Raw genomic sequence first — 16,647 nt, forward strand, 5'->3', positions numbered from 1 at the left:
AACCGATCCCCAAATTAGACTTGAACGGTTGAAATTTGGCACGTTATATTAGTACATTCCCTCTAACAACCATGCAAAAAATGCTCCACATCGATTTATAATTATATATAGCCCCCATATAAACCGATCCCCAGATTTTACCTATTGGAGGAGAGAATTTCATCCGAAAAGGTTGAAATTCAAGACGTTTAAGATGTTTGTATATGCTCTCTAACCACCATGCATGGGTCATATTGGGTTATATATAGCCCCCATATAAACCGATCCCCAGATTTCTCTTCAGTAGCCTCTTGGAGGAGCAAATTTCAGATCGGAAGAAAATAGCTCCTCCAAGAGGCTTTGCAAGCCAAATATGGGGATCTGTTTGTATGCGGGCTACATATAATTGTGGACCGATATGGACCAACTTTTGCAGGGTTATTACAAGCCACAGAGTAACACTACGTACCAAATTTCAACCGGTTCGGATGCAATTTGTTTCTCCAAGAGATCCGCAAACAAAATTTGGTGATCGGTTTTTATGGCGGCTAGATATAATTATAGACCGATATGGACCAATTTAAGCATGGGTGTTAGAGGTCATATACGAGTAACACCGCATACTTAATTTAAACCGGATCGTACTATATTTGCTCCTCTAAATGGCTCCGCAAGCCAAATCTGGGAGTCGGTGCGCGCCGCAAGCTATGCTTTATTAATATAACTTATATGGATAGTTAGCTATTCATGACAATAACAGCTACGTAGCTCAGTGGATAGTGTGCTGGCTTACAAATTGTATGGTCCGCGGTTCGATTCTCCGTCCAGGCGAGAGGTAAAATTTTAAAAATTTATAAAATCGTATAATTTCTTCTATACGCAAAGAAAAAAAAACGTTTTGAAAACGTGTACCGAAAACGTTTTTCTTTTGTTAGAGTTTTTTGAATTGCTTCGAAAATTTTAAACTTTTATCACCAAAAAAATTCGTTTGTTACAGAATTTTTATTTTTTCAATAAAAAAAGTTATTTTTGAAACAACAACACAGTCCATTTCGTTTATATCAAACACTGTTCTTGTCTGACTTTAGGTCTTTAATAAGACACATTTTACAGTTCAAAATTTAATATACTACAATGCAATGTTGAACATTTTTTCGGAATCTTCCGAACATATTTGGAATATATGTACAAAAAAAAACTTTGGTCGAAGCAGGGATCGAACTCACGACCCTTCACACAAAAAATTGTCACCAACATTTTTTCAATTAAACACTTAATTGAATTTGGAAACGGATTCAATTAAAATGTTAATTGATTCAATTAAATATTTAATCAAATCCGAATAAAAAACAATTAAAAAATGATTGATATTTGTTACGTTTCCAATTAAAATATTAATTGATTCAATCAATTTGTTAATCAATTCGGAAATAATTTTCAATTACAAACGTGATTGAAAATTTTTCCGTTTCCAATTACACATGTGATTGATCCAATCATCTTTGTGATTGAAATTGAATAATTTTGAGCTATGGAAAGAGCGAAAAGAGAACAAGAGAATGGGTATTTATTCACATTGTTGAATGATGGAGAGATCAGTCTGTGGAAGTAACTCGTAGCGAACGGTTGGGTTTTTCTTTTTCGCGTAAATTGAAAAACATGATTGGCGACATTCTGTCTGCTGCGTGCGAAATGTGTGCATAAATGCATTGAACGCAACAACAAATCATAGCAAAGGGTTGAAATAAATAAAGTGTGCAACAACAAATGGCCACGTGGTAAAGGTTTGAAAAAATATATGGCAGAACGCATTTGAAATTACCTGTGTGGTATTGTAAAAATGGAAAACAATCTACGGTTATTGAAGGTAAGCAATTGTGAAATGTGAATACCATTTTCTATTTAAGTCTGTTTACATTAAACGGACTAAAATAATATATTTTTATTCATTTCTTTTAACATAGTAAGCAATTTTATTTCGTGAAATTGACCAATCAACACCATCGTTTTATCAAATATGTAAGAATATAAGAATATGTTTGCAATCAAAGGAACTTTTAAAATTGTATGGGTTTGTTGGAAGATTCACCTTGATGTTGCGAAGTAGCGTTTGGATTAAATTGCAGTTTTGTTTTACCTGCCTTTTTCAGTTTGTACCCAAGTAGAGAGCAGTATACCTATCTGGTATATAAACTAATGAGCTCAATTATATAATGGTAAAAAGTTCTCTTTTGGATTTAAAAATATGAAAAATATCCGAAAATAATAAAAATATGTATTTTCCATTTATATATTTTTTTTCTATTTCCAGAATTTCAAAGTATCATCAATATAATACCAAATATTACATTGCTTTCCTATTATTTTTGTCTTTGATTGATTCAAATTTTAATAGACGATTTCAATATGTGGACATTTTGCAAAGGAATTGTTACTAAAATTAAATTACCGAGCTCCTTAATACACCTTTTTATGCTAAAAAACTACAACTCCAAAGGAAGATTATAAATCTGCAACCTGGAACTAAGAATTGAACTTGATATTCTATGCAGGTAATGTTAAACAAAATTAACTTTTAATTGAACAAAATTAAATTCGAATTATTCTGTTTACTTTCAGAAAAACTAATTTAGCTTACAGGCTGCTGATTTATTGCGCATCTAAATATGTTATTAAAGGGTGATTCTTTTGAGGTTAGGATTTTCATGCATTAGTATTTGACAGATCACGTGGGATTTCAGACATGGTGTCAAAGAGAAAGATGCTCAGTATGCTTTGACATTTCATCATGAATAGACTTACTAACGAGCAACGCTTGCAAATCATTGAATTTTATTACCAAAATCAGTGTTCGGTTCGAAATGTGTTTCGCGCTTTACGTCCGATTTATGGTCTACATAATCGACCAAGTGAGCAAACAATTAATGCGATTGTGACCAAGTTTCGCACTCAGTTTACTTTATTGGACATTAAACCAACCACACGAATGCGTACAGTGCGTACAGAAGAGAATATTGCGTCTGTTTCTGAGAGTGTTGCTGAAGACCGTGAAATGTCGATTCGTCGCCGTTCGCAGCAATTGGGTTTGTGTTATTCGACCACATGGAAGATTTTACGCAAAGATCTTGGTGTAAAACCGTATAAAATACAGCTCGTGCAAGAACTGAAGCCGAACGATCTGCCACAACGTCGAATTTTCAGTGAATGGGCCCTAGAAAAGTTGGCAGAAAATCCGCTTTTTTATCGACAAATTTTGTTCAGCGATGAGGCTCATTTCTGGTTGAATGGCTACGTAAATAAGCAAAATTGCCGCATTTGGAGTGAAGAGCAACCAGAAGCCGTTCAAGAACTGCCCATGCATCCCGAAAAATGCACTGTTTGGTGTGGTTTGTACGCTGGTGGAATCATTGGACCGTATTTTTTCAAAGATGCTGTTGGACGCAACGTTACGGTGAATGGCGATCGCTATCGTTCGATGCTAACAAACTTTTTGTTGCCAAAAATGGAAGAACTGAACTTGGTTGACATGTGGTTTCAACAAGATGGCGCTACATGCCACACAGCTCGCGATTCTATGGCCATTTTGAGGGAAAACTTCGGAGAACAATTCATCTCAAGAAATGGACCGGTAAGTTGGCCACCAAGATCATGCGATTTGACGCCTTTAGACTATTTTTTGTGGGGCTACGTCAAGTCTAAAGTCTACAGAAATAAGCCAGCAACTATTCCAGCTTTGGAAGACAACATTTCCGAATAAATTCGGGCTATTCCGGCCGAAATGCTCGAAAAAGTTGCCCAAAATTGGACTTTCCGAATGGACCACCTAAGACGCAGCCGCGGTCAACATTTAAATGAAATTATCTTCAAAAAGTAAATGTCATGGACCAATCTAACGTTTCAAATAAAGAACCGATGAGATTTTGCAAATTTTATGCGTTTTTTTAAAAAAAAAGTTATCAAGCTCTTAACAAATCACCCTTTAGAAGGAACATTCTGACATGGTTATTATGATAAGGAAGATATTGATTTATATATTTTATTTTTTCACCCTTTAGTTGTATTGATAGTAATTGTATGTGTTATGTTAGAACAAAACACACAAATAACAAGAACCAAATTTATTTGTCTATTGCGTAATCCAAAAAATAATAAAATATTAAATATGTTTTATAAGAAACACATATTTTCTTTTGTTTCAAATAAAACTAAATACGATTTGCAATATATAAATTTTTTTATTGAAATTTATAGCCAATTTCAATTAATTATTTAATTGAATGAATCAAATAGTTGATTGATTTTTGTCGCGAAATTAATTAAAACTTTAATTGATTCAATTAAAACTGTGATTGAATTTTATGTTAAAAATCAATCACGTTTTTAATTGATTCAATCACACATTTAATTGATTCCGTGACAAAAGTCAATTAAATTTTTAATTGAAAATCGTGTTGGTTTTCAATCAAAATGGGTGATTGATACTATCATTTTCGTGATTGAAGACATTTCAATTAAAAAAATGATTGAATCCGCGATTTTCGTGATTGAAATCAAAAATTTTTTTTTTGTGTGTTGGCATGCACGTCGGACGTAGCAACCACTGATCCACGGTGCCAAACTAAATGTTTGTTTCTGTTAAATAAACTTTGTTTATTCGGTTCGTGGGCGCCGCAAGCTATGCTATATAAATATAACTTATATGGATATTTATCTATTGATGACCATAACAGGTACATAGCTCAGTGGATAGTGTGTTGGCGTACAAAGTGCATGGTCCGCGGTTCGATTCTCCGTCCAGGCGAAAGGTAAAAAAAAATTGAAAAATAATAAAATCGTATAATTTCTTCTACATTTTTGGTATTACAGGAAATGGTGTTAAGAACTAAAAAAACACGTGGATATGAGAAAGATGTGAGGGAAAATGCAATTAGCAAGAAAACAATGTTCTTTTTTTTTGAGTTTGTCTTTATGAAATTGTTTTTGCATCCTGGAAAAGAATAAACGTTTATCACAAAAAGTATATACTTTTCTTCCAAATACACTTCCTTACAGCGAAAAGCAAATGAGAAACGAACTTTGTTTGTCTAAAATTTCGTTTGGGAATAAAGAATTATTTTCGAATAGTTTCGATAGCTTGTTTCGTTTGGAAGTTAGTGTAATTTCAGTAAAAGGATGGATATCGCCAGATCGACACAGAATTTCACAACGACCCCGTTGCGGATCTTTACCAATTCGCATTCGTATTTTAAGGACAAGAAATGTGTGCTTAAGACAATAGTTTCTTCAGCGTACCTCCATGATATGGTGAATGATATAAAGTACAATAATATTAACAGACTTATACTATGATTGCCTTTTATTTTTACGGATTAGAGAACAAAAACAAATATTAATAATTGAAAATCGTTTTATTCTTTTTCAAAATATTCCCCATTAAGACACTTTGAATGCGTTTGAACCAATTGTCAAAGCACTTTTGTCATGATCGAGGTATTTCCAAAATATACATTCTGAACGCATCAACCGCTTCTTCGGGTGTGAAAAACGTTAGGTTAGGTTAGGTTAGGTTAGGTGGCAGCCCGATGTATCAGGCTCACTTAGACTATTCCGTCCATTGTGATACCACACTGGTGAACTTCTCTCTTATCACTGAGTGCTGCCCGATTCCATGTTAAGCTCAATGACAAGGGACCTCCTTTTTATAGCCGAGTCCGAACGGCGTTCCACATTGCAGTGAAACCACTTAGAGAAGCTTTGAAACCCTCAGAAATGTCACCAGCATTACTGAGGTGGGATAATCCACCGCTGAAAAACTTTTTGGTGTTCGGTCGAAGCAGGAATCGAACCCACGACCTTGTGTATGCAAGGCGGGCATGCTAACCATTGCACCACGGTGGCTCCCAAACGTTAACCTCTCATTCTATTTTTAACGTACAGGAATAAATAGAAGTCATTCAGGCCAAGTCAAGACTATACGGCGGATGACCCATCAAATCAACGTTTTGAGTCAGTGATGTCATGTGTAGAGAAAAATCCTCCTGAGTCGATCTAGCCCTTGGTGTCCGTCCGTCCGTCGTCAGTCCGTCCATGTATTTGGTGTCCGCAGGATTCCGGTCGCATTTATTAACCGATTTTGATGAAATTTGGTACACGTTGTTGTTTTGACACAAGGACGAACACAGAGATGAACGAATCAAATTTAGATATGGCTCCCATATATATGTATCGACAAATGGGGTCACATGGCGCTGGTTTACTAACCGATCGTCGTCAAATTTGGCACAAAGTAATCTAATGTACCACCCTTTAAATGTGCAAAATTTCATCGAAATCGGTTCAGATTTAGATATAGCTCCCATATATATGTATTGCCCGATTTTCCCAAATTTGGGCTTAAACCCCTTATTTATTAACCAATCGTACTCAAAGTTGGCTTGCTATAATCTCCTGTAGTACTAACTATATGCGCAATCGGTTCAGATTTAGATATAGCTCCCATATGTATGTATTATATGTATTATGTATTATAAGAAATTGAATTCAATATAAAATATTTGTAATTTTCTTGCCATATTTGTTAGCATTTAGTCATTTTTTTAACCGTAGGGAATGTTGGGCGTAGGGAAAAAAGGAAGTTTTTAGGAGCCGCGTAGGTAATTTTGAAAAAAACTTCTTGGCATCACCGTTTTGAGTGCTCAACAATGTAGTTTTTTAAGCCCATAGATAACTAACATCTAGATGATTCATGGGTGTCAAACACAGTTTGACAATTCCCAAAATGAAGAATATACGAAAAAATATGGGGAATTCAACATTCTTTTTATACCCTGCACCATAGGATGGGGGTATATTAACTTTGTTATTCCGTTTGTAACACATCGAAATATTGCTCTAGGACCCCATAAAGTATATATATTCTGGTTTTGAGTCGATCTGAGCATGTCCGTCAGTCCGTCCGTCCGTCCGTCTGTTGAAATCACGCTAACTTCCGAACGAAACAAGCTATCGACTTGAAACTTGGCACAAGTAGTTGTTATTGATGTAGGTCGGATGGTATTGCAACTGGCCATATCGGTCCACTTTTACGTATAGCCCCCATATAAACGGACCCCCAAATTTGGCTTGCAGACCCTCTAAGAGAAGCAAATTTCATCCGATCCGGCTGAAATTTGGTACATGGTGTTAGTATAGGGTCTCTAACAACCATGCAAAAATTGGTCCACATCGGTCCATAATTATATATAACCCCCATATAAACCGATCCCCCGATTTGGCTTTCGGATCCTCTAAGAGAAGCAAATTTCATCCCATCCGGCTGAAATTTGGTACATGGTGTAAGTATATGGTCTATAACAACCATGCAAAAATTAGTCCACATCGGTCCATAATTATATATAGCCCCCATATAAACCGATCCCCAGATTTGGCTTGCGGAGCCTCTAAGAGAAGCAAATTTCATCCGATCCGGCTGAAATTTGGTACATGGTGTAAGTATATGGTCTCTAACAACTATGCAAAAATTGTTCGAAATCGGTCCATAATTATATATAGCCCCCATATAAACCGATCCCCAGATTTGACCTCCGGAGCCCCTTGGAAGAGCAAAATTCATCCGATTCGGTTGAAATTTGGTTCGTGATGTTAGTATATGGTATCCAACAACCATGCAGGAATTGGTTCATATCAGTCCATAATTATATATAGCCCCATATAAACCCATCCCGAGATTTGGTTTTGGAGCCTCATGGAGAAGCAAAATTCATCCGATCTGGTTGAAATTTGGTACGTGGTGTTAGTATATGATATTTAACAACCATGCCAAAAGTGGTCCATATCAGTCCATAATCATATATAGCCCCCATATAAACCGATCCCGAGATTTGGTTTTGGAGCCCCTTGGAGGAGCAAAGTTCATCCGCGTCAGTTGAAATTTGGTACATTGTGCTAGTATATGGCAGTTAAAAACCATACCACATCGGTCTATAGTTATATATAGCCCTCAGATAAATCGATCCACAATCACACAAAAATTGGTCCATATCAAGTTCATAATTGTAGCCCCCATATAAGCGACCCCCATATTTCAATTCTGGGTCTCCACGTACCGTGCAAAATCCATATCGATTCGTAATTATTTGTAGAATTACCTATACATACCTTTTTTGTCTAATATATACCACGTATGGACTAACTCACAATTTAGAAAACGATGTTAAGAAGTTTTAAGACCACACAACCCAAGTAATTCGACTGTGGATGACAGTCTTTCGTAGAAGTTTCTACGCAATCCATGGTGGAGGGTACATAAGATTCGGCCTGGCCGAACTTACGGCCGTATATACTTGTTTTATTTTTATTTTACATCATTTAATCACAAAACTGAGTGGTTAACTGCAAAATTATTACAGGAAAAAAATTATTTATATACCATTATTTATATATATGTGTATAAGATAAATGCTATAAATAAATAAATGTGATTTTGTAATAATTAGATGGATATTTAGGTGTATTTTCTATTATCAATTTAGATTGTCAAAATTGCATAAACAATTATGTTACAGATTCCTCTGTGATATCCCTACTCATCAGTCCAGTAGGACGAATTACATTATGCAACATTTACGGAAAGTCTAACCAGCCATGGTCACTATACAATTAGTGTACAATGTAGTAAAAAAAATGTCTTTGATCCGCATGAAACTGTGTCTCCGTCTATCTAATTTTGTTCACACGATGAAGATCGTAGATTTTATTACTAGATTTAAATATGATTTGCAATTTCTCGGCATATTTTATTTTTATATTATATTATAAATAGTATGTACAAAGGTTTAAAACAAGAACAGAGCAATTTAGAGAGGAAGAGGACAACAAAAATATATATAATTAATTCTTGGGAAAATATTACAAATACTGAATGACAAAATCACCTCCTGAGTCTAACACATGGTAGTATGTAATTCTTAACCGAAGGGAAATGGCTAGATAGTCCAGAATTTCATCACGATGAAGAACATTTCATTTATTGAAAAAGAAACTAAACATTAAAATTATTGAAAAGTAAACGACAAATTAATAAAATAAAACGAAAAAACATGGGAAAATCGAGAAGAAAGGCAAAAAAGAAAGCGAAGGTATAGAAAAAAACAATGGAAATATAGAAAAGAAAATTAAAAAAATGAAAAGAAAAAGAAAAAGATATAAAATAAGAGAAATGAAAAACTAAATAAAACCAAAAGAAATAGAAGTAGCGGAGATAATAAAAGAGGGGGAAAACTAGAATGAATTGATATTAATTTTTAACCAACGAAAATAGATAGATCGACTTTCACTAGGATAAAAAATGTTAATACAGTAGGTAACGGATATAAGCACATCTCATATAAGAAACTAATGCATATAAGAAAGTCATTAAAAACACCATACCCTCTTTTTCTTGTGAAAAATAATTGCCTATAAGAAAAAAAACGCATATAAGAAACAAAAACTGCGTATTTTAAAATGAAAATCTAAGAAAATTAAATTAATTTAAAAAAAAACGAAAAAGAGCAGAACAAAGAAGAAATGTGAAGAGAAAAGGAAATATAACGGAAGAGTTAAGAAACGAAATGAAAAGTAAAAAAAGAACAGAAATCAAAAGAAAAGAAACGAGAAAAAATAATGTAAAGGAAAGGAAAGTGAAGTGAAGGAAAAAGTATTATAAGTAAGACATAATAAAAGTTAAAGAAAAGGATAATAATTAAGAGAGGTGAAGAAGAAGGCAAATTTATATTAAATTAAAGGAGAGGAATGGCGTGACAAGGAATTGAAAGGAAACAAGTATATACGGCCGTTAGTTCGGCCAGGCCGAAGCTTATGTACCTTCCACCAAGAATTGCGTAGAAACTTCTTCTAAACACTGTCATCCACAATCGAATTACTTGGGTTGCGGTAACGCTTGCTGATGGCAAGGTATCTTAAAACCTCCTAACACGTCTTCTAAATTATAAGTAAGTCCATTCGTGGTATATATTAAATTAAAAAAGACCGCTTAAATACGTTTGACAAAATTTTCTATAGAAATAAAATTTTAACAAAATTTTCTATAAAAATAAAATTTTAACAAAATTTTCTATAGAAATAAAATTTTGACAAAATTTTCCATAAAAATAAAATTTGTGTAGTTTATTTTTGGCTCGAGTGGCAACCATGATTATGAACCGATATGGACCAATTTTTGTGTGATTGGGGATCGGCTATATATAACTATAGACCGATATGGACCAATTTTGGAATGGTTGTTAGCGGCCATATACTAACACGGCGTTCCAAATTTGAACCGGATCGGATGAATATTGCTCCTCCAAGAGGCTCCGGAGGTCAAATCTAGAGAACGGTTTATATGGTGGCTATATATAATTATGGACCGATATGGAGCAATTCTGGCACGTTTGTTAGAGACCATATACTAACACCATGTTCCAAATTTCAACCGGATCGGATGAAATTTACTTCTCTTAGAGGCTCCGCAAGCCAAATCTGGGGATTGGTTTATATGGGAGCTATATATAATTATGAACCTATGTGGACCAATTTTTGCATGGATGTTAAAGACAATATACCAACACCATGTACTAAATTTCAGCAGGATCAGATGAAATTTGCTTCTCTTTGAGGCTCCGCAAGCAACAACTGGGAATCGGTTTATATGGAGACTATATATAATCATGGACCGATGTGGACCAATTTTTGTGTGGTTGTTAAGGACCATATACCAATACCATGTACCAAATTTTAGCCGGATCTGATGAAATATGCTTCTCTTGGAGGGTCTGCAAACAAAATTTGGGGGTCCGTTTATATGGGGGCTATACGTAAAAGTGGACCGATATGGCCCATTTTCAATACCATCCGACCTACATCAATAACAACTACTTGTGCCAAGTTTCAAGTCGATAGCTTGTTTCGTTCGGAAGTTAGCGTGATTTCAACAGACGGACGGACGGACGGACGGAAGTGCTCAGATCGACTCAGAATTTCACCACGACCCAGAATATATATATATATATATATATATATATATATATATATATATATATATATATATATATATATATATATATATATATATATATATATATATATATATATATATAGATATATATATACATACATATATGTTTTATGGGGTCTTGGACCAATATTTCGATGTCTTACAAACGGAATGACAAAGTTAATATACCCCCCACCCTATGGTGGAGGGTATAAAAAAGAACAGAAATCAAAAGAAAGGAGAAAAAATAATGTAAAGGAAAGGAAAGGAGAGTGAAGTGAAGGAATAGGTATTATAAATAAGACATAATAAAAGTTAAAGAAAAGGATAATAATTAAGAGAGGTGAAGAAGAAGGCAAATTTATATTAAATTAAAGGAGAGGAAAGGCATGACAAGGAAATGAAAGGAAAAAAGATAATAAGTAAGTTAAAAGAAAAAGAAGCGGAAGGAAAGAAAAAGGGAAACAAAGGAACCGAATAAGGAGAAGTGAAAAAGAAGGCAAATTTAAATTAAAAGCTGCGAAAGAACAAACGAGAAGAAAGAAGAAAAAATAAAGAATAAAGAGAGGTGAAAAAGAAGGCAGATAAAAATAAAATCAAAGGAGACGATGGAATGGCAAGGAAAGGGAAGGGAATGAAAGGAAAAAAGATAATAAGTAAGACACAAGAAAAGTAAAAGAAACGGAAGAAAAAAAGGAAAAGAATAAAGAAGAGTGAAAAAGAAGGGCTATTTAAATGAAATTAAAAGAGAGGAATATAATGGTAAGGAAATGAAATGAAAGGAAAAAGGATAACAGGTAAGACAAAAGAAAAGAAAAAAAAAATAAAGAAAGGTGAAAACGAAGGCAGATTTAAATGAAATTAAAAGGAACGAAATAACAAACAAGGAGAGAAAAATAAGGAGAAGCGAAAATTGTCGTATATAATAGAAAGAAGGAAAACATATTTTAGAGCTTTTTTATAAAGCGTCTTTTGAAGTGTCACTCAGTTTTTGGAAAAGGAAAACACATTTATATATTAAGAAAAATTCACATTCATAGTTTAAGGACTTGAAATCTATAGCCTCACGGTAACATTTTTTTAGTGTATGTATCCAAGGTCTGCTACACTTTTTATACAAAAAGTTAAGAAATGCGATTTCTATATTTCGAACAACAAATAGACAGACTGACGGTTTTGGAGTGATTAAAAATAAATTAATTAAAATAAATGAAATGAAAGGAAAAGAAAGGATAGGAAAGAAAAGAAAAGAAAAGGAAATAAGAAATGAAATGAAAAAGGAAATGAATTGTAACATAAAGGAAAAGAAAAAAAATTAAAATAAAAAGCAAGGGAAGGAAAAACAAAATAAAATATCAGAGGCGATAATAGAAAACAAATTTGAATGACACTGACAGAATGGAATGAACAAAGAAAACGGAAGAAAAAGAAAAGGGGAAAAAGAATAAAAGAAAACATCAGACAAGACAATAAAAGAAATATCTTACCCCCATTTTCATCAAGCTCCGTTAGTGTTCCGTTAACTAACCAACTTTTAAACCGTATTATTGACGAAGCTGTCATCTTGCCTTTATATTCCATAGGCCAGTTAGGAACTTAACTGACGAAAATTTTTCAGTTAAAGTTAACCGGAGAGAAGATATTTGCATTTTACTTTCTGTTAACTGGCAGTTAAAGCCTAACGGAGCTACATGAAAATGTCCGTTAATGTCGGAACTTAGAATTTGAAAAATTGACTAAGTTATATGTAATCGTTCAATATATAATCTGAATTCGTTTAGACTTACAGCCATATGGTTGGTGGTTGTTTCGAGTACAGTTGTCTATTCTAAAAGAGGAAATCTATCCAAGAAAAAACACAGGATGACAGGATAGATTCGTCACATTGATAGAGAGGCCCTAAGGTTTTACAAGGTGTACGTTATAAAGAGGCAATATTCTGGGGTGTCTGTAAAAGCAAGTCCAAAAAACACAATAAAAGTACATGGATGGAGAAATAGAATTCCTGATAGTTACTCTGCGTAAAAGAAATTTCTTTCTATAACGCATTTCTAATGAAAATTCTATGTTTTTTCGAGCTTGAGATCTATATGTTTTTTATTTATATTTTCTTCAATATGCATTTCTTTGATATACCCAGAGAAAAAATATGATCACCTCAAACATGTTTCCAGAACAAAATGTAACGGGAAACATGTAAACATGGTTTGAACGTAGTATAACTCACCACTATGTGTGTAAATATAACCATAACGATAGGTGGTAGGCGAAACATTTTTTCCACGACGACAAAAACAATAAGCTTATCGTCATGTAATATCTTGTTATTTGTTGAATTATGTGAATGTCCAAGTGGCCAGGCAACAACAATGCCTAGTGGTGAATCAAGATCGATGGCAACACTATTCCATTTTCCGCCAAGGAATTAAAATACATTTATGTTAAATATGGCGACACACCGCTAGCCGTCACGATATTCCGTCGCGGATTTTTGGCTACCAATAAGAAATGCATGTAAACAAGTGTTCACCTATCGCTATGGTTATATTTACACACTATGCCTTCTTAATGTCAGAAAGAAGTTTCTGGGAAGAAAACAATTATTACACCGATCGTTCCAAGTTGAGTGAGAGAATGTGATTGGGCGAGATTCCCAGACCGAGATTTTATGGCGATTGATCACAGCAGAAGTGCGGGGGCCTATGGAATGCGTTAATTTGCTCCGTAATAATACAAGGAAAAGAACCTGAACGTATTACGGTTCCATCATGAAATGTAACAGTCGGAAGGGCGACGATAATACTATGGACTGGGCCGGACAACGAAAGCCTAAGAACCACTAACGAAGATAATGGCGATAATCTTAATGCCATGCACAGACAACTAGAGTAAAAGCCAAATCTGAATCAGATAGGAAATAAGAAGACCAGCAGCAAATAAGAAGACCTTGACGCACTATCTATGTCACTATATGAAGAAAGCTAAAATGTGGGACTTGGACGAACTTGGAAACAGGGACATTCGTGATGTCTGGTTTAGGCACATGCCACGAGAAAGGGAATCTTGATCATCTTTTCACCTTAGGAGGTTTATCCTTTTTGAAGACGCTGTTTGAAACAGAAGCTATTTGAAACAGTGAAAAAAAAACTTTTGGGGGAACCAAACAGGAAACTACTGAAGATGAATAGTTCGATTTTGAGGATGATCTTGGGAGGGTTAGCAGAGTTCAGGACAGATCTGAATTGAATAGCATCAGCGGAAGATAATGTCTGTAGGATGTGTTGTAAGGATTAGAAGTCCACTTGTGTCAGAACTCTCTTCTTCTAGAAAAAAAAAAACAATACATGAAATACATATGAGGAAAGTGTTGATTCAGAGTAGGGATTGGGTAAAGTTTGGCAATACGTTAAGGATAGAATAAAAAAAGGCTATGATGAATTAGGTAAAGCCCACAACAAGCCGAATATTTGCCTAAGTGTACACCAGCCAACATGAGTCGTGGAAAATGAGATCTTCTGTTCATCTAGGTTAGGAATAGTGGCAGCCCGACATTTCAGGCTCACTTAGACTATTCAGTCCATTGTGATACCACAGTGGTGAACTTCTCTCTTATCACTGAGTGCTGCCCGATTCTATGTTAAACTCAATGACAAGGGACCTCCTTTTTATAGCCGAATCCGAACAATCAGTAATATCACCAGCATTACTGAGGTGGGATAACCCACCGCTGAAAAACTTTTTGGTTTTTGGTCGAAACTGAATTTGAACCCACGACCCTGTGTATGCAAGGCAACTTTTGGGGGCTTATCGTTTTATAGAGGAAAATTTTTAATTAAGTCAGAAAAATTTATTATGGCCTAAGAGTTCCCAGAATAAGATAATATTGACCTATTTGTATGTCAGCAAACACGAGACGCGGAAAATTGAATATTCCGTTCAACAGAACCAATTTTAGGGGGGTATTTAAAGAACTAAGCCAGTGTGGACGAGTAAAGTATAACATAACCTAATTTATTTAAATTTTAAAGATATATGTTTTCGGTTAGGAAAAGACGAATAAAGCGTGAGAGTTCCTAGAATAAGATAATATTGACATAGTTAAATGTCATCCGAAATGAGTCTGGGAAAACTGGATCATATGTTCAGCTAACCCAATTTTGGAAGCTTATCTTTTTAAAGAATTAAGGTACATGGAAAATGCTAACCTAAGCTGGGTTGGAAGAATAAATTAATGTGGATATGAAGTAGCAGACAGTCGAATAAAGCTTGAGAGTTCCTAGAATAAGATAACATTGACATAGTTAAATGTCATCCGAAATGAGTCTGGGAAAACTGGATCATATGTTCACCTAACCTAATTTCGGAAGCTTATCCTTTTAAAGAATTAAGGCACATGGAAAATGCTAACCTAAGTTAGGTTGGAAGAATAAATTAATGTGGATATGAAGTATCAGGCAGTCGTTATACGACAAGCTAAATTGAGATTTTGACGATATATGGAAATAGGAAAATATTATTATAGCTTGAGAGTACCTAAAATAAGACAATATTGACGTAGGTTTATGTAAGCAAAAGTGAGATGTGAAAAATGGGATCTTCTTTTTAGCCGAACCAAACTTTGGGGAACTTCTCGATTTTAAAAACTAAGGCACTTAAGAAATATTAACTTAGGGGTGTAAGAGTAAAGCATAAGATTCTGAAGATATATGTTCTCAGCCAGGAAAGGATGAATATAGCAGAATATTGGCTTAGGTGTAAGTCAACCGACATGGGAATGGGAAAACTAGATTCTAACCTAACGTAACCTAACCATAGGTCCTTATCTTTCTAAAGAACTAAGGCAAATGGAAACTTAAGATTTTGAAGTTATATAGTTTCATTCTAGAAAAGACAAATGAGGCTCAAGAGTTCCTAGAATAAGATAAGTGGATGAGCTAGAGCGCAAAACAATCCCAATATTGGCTTAGGTATATTTCAGGCAACATAGCACTTAGAAAACTGGGTTCTGCGTTGACATAACTTAACATTGGCGACTTATCGCTTAAAAGATCAAGTCATTTGGGTTTGGTCATTTGGGACTATAACCTACCCCAACTCAAGAATTTGAAGATATATGTCTTCAATCATGGAAAGATTATTGAAGCTTCTGGAATACGGAATGTGTATAATGAATTGGATTAGCTAGATCCCACAATAAACCGATTAATAAACTAAGTGTATCTCAGCCAACATGAATACGTAGAAAATTGTATATCCTGTTCACCCTATCCAAACTTTGGGGACGTGCTGTTTTACAGAATGAAGTCATGTGGAATATGTTAACTTAAGCCAGAATGGAAGAGTAACTTAAGTACATCTGAAGTATCAGGATGTCAATATAATCTATTGGAACTTAAGAATTTGAAAATATGAATAAAGCTTGAGAGTTCCTGGAAAAGGAGTATCATGAATTGTATGAGTTAGCGCTCAAAACAAGGCGACTATTGGCTTAGGTGTATGTCAGCCGACATGAGACTGGGAACGTTTTCAATAATTAAGGCACGTGGAAAACTTAGCATCAGACTGGGACTATAACATAACCTTACCTAACTTGAGAAGTGTATACATTCTTAATCTGCAAAATCTTATTAAAT

General features: G+C 34.6%; 1 protein-coding gene across 1 annotated transcript; it reads left to right on the forward strand.

Annotated features, from left to right (window-relative positions):
* The first annotated feature begins 2,030 nt into the window (after positions 1-2,030).
* Positions 2,031-8,641, forward strand: LOC142231007 (uncharacterized). The gene is made up of 4 exons (XM_075301626.1): positions 2,031-2,195; positions 2,291-2,531; positions 2,599-3,365; positions 8,511-8,641. Exons 3-4 carry the CDS (start codon positions 2,768-2,770, stop codon positions 8,639-8,641), a joined length of 729 nt encoding a protein of 242 aa, XP_075157741.1. The 5' UTR covers positions 2,031-2,195; positions 2,291-2,531; positions 2,599-2,767.
* Positions 8,642-16,647: the final 8,006 nt, after the last annotated feature.

This window comes from Haematobia irritans, chromosome 3 (assembly GCF_050003625.1).
Source record: "Haematobia irritans isolate KBUSLIRL chromosome 3, ASM5000362v1, whole genome shotgun sequence".
Lineage (NCBI taxonomy): Eukaryota > Metazoa > Arthropoda > Insecta > Diptera > Muscidae > Haematobia > Haematobia irritans.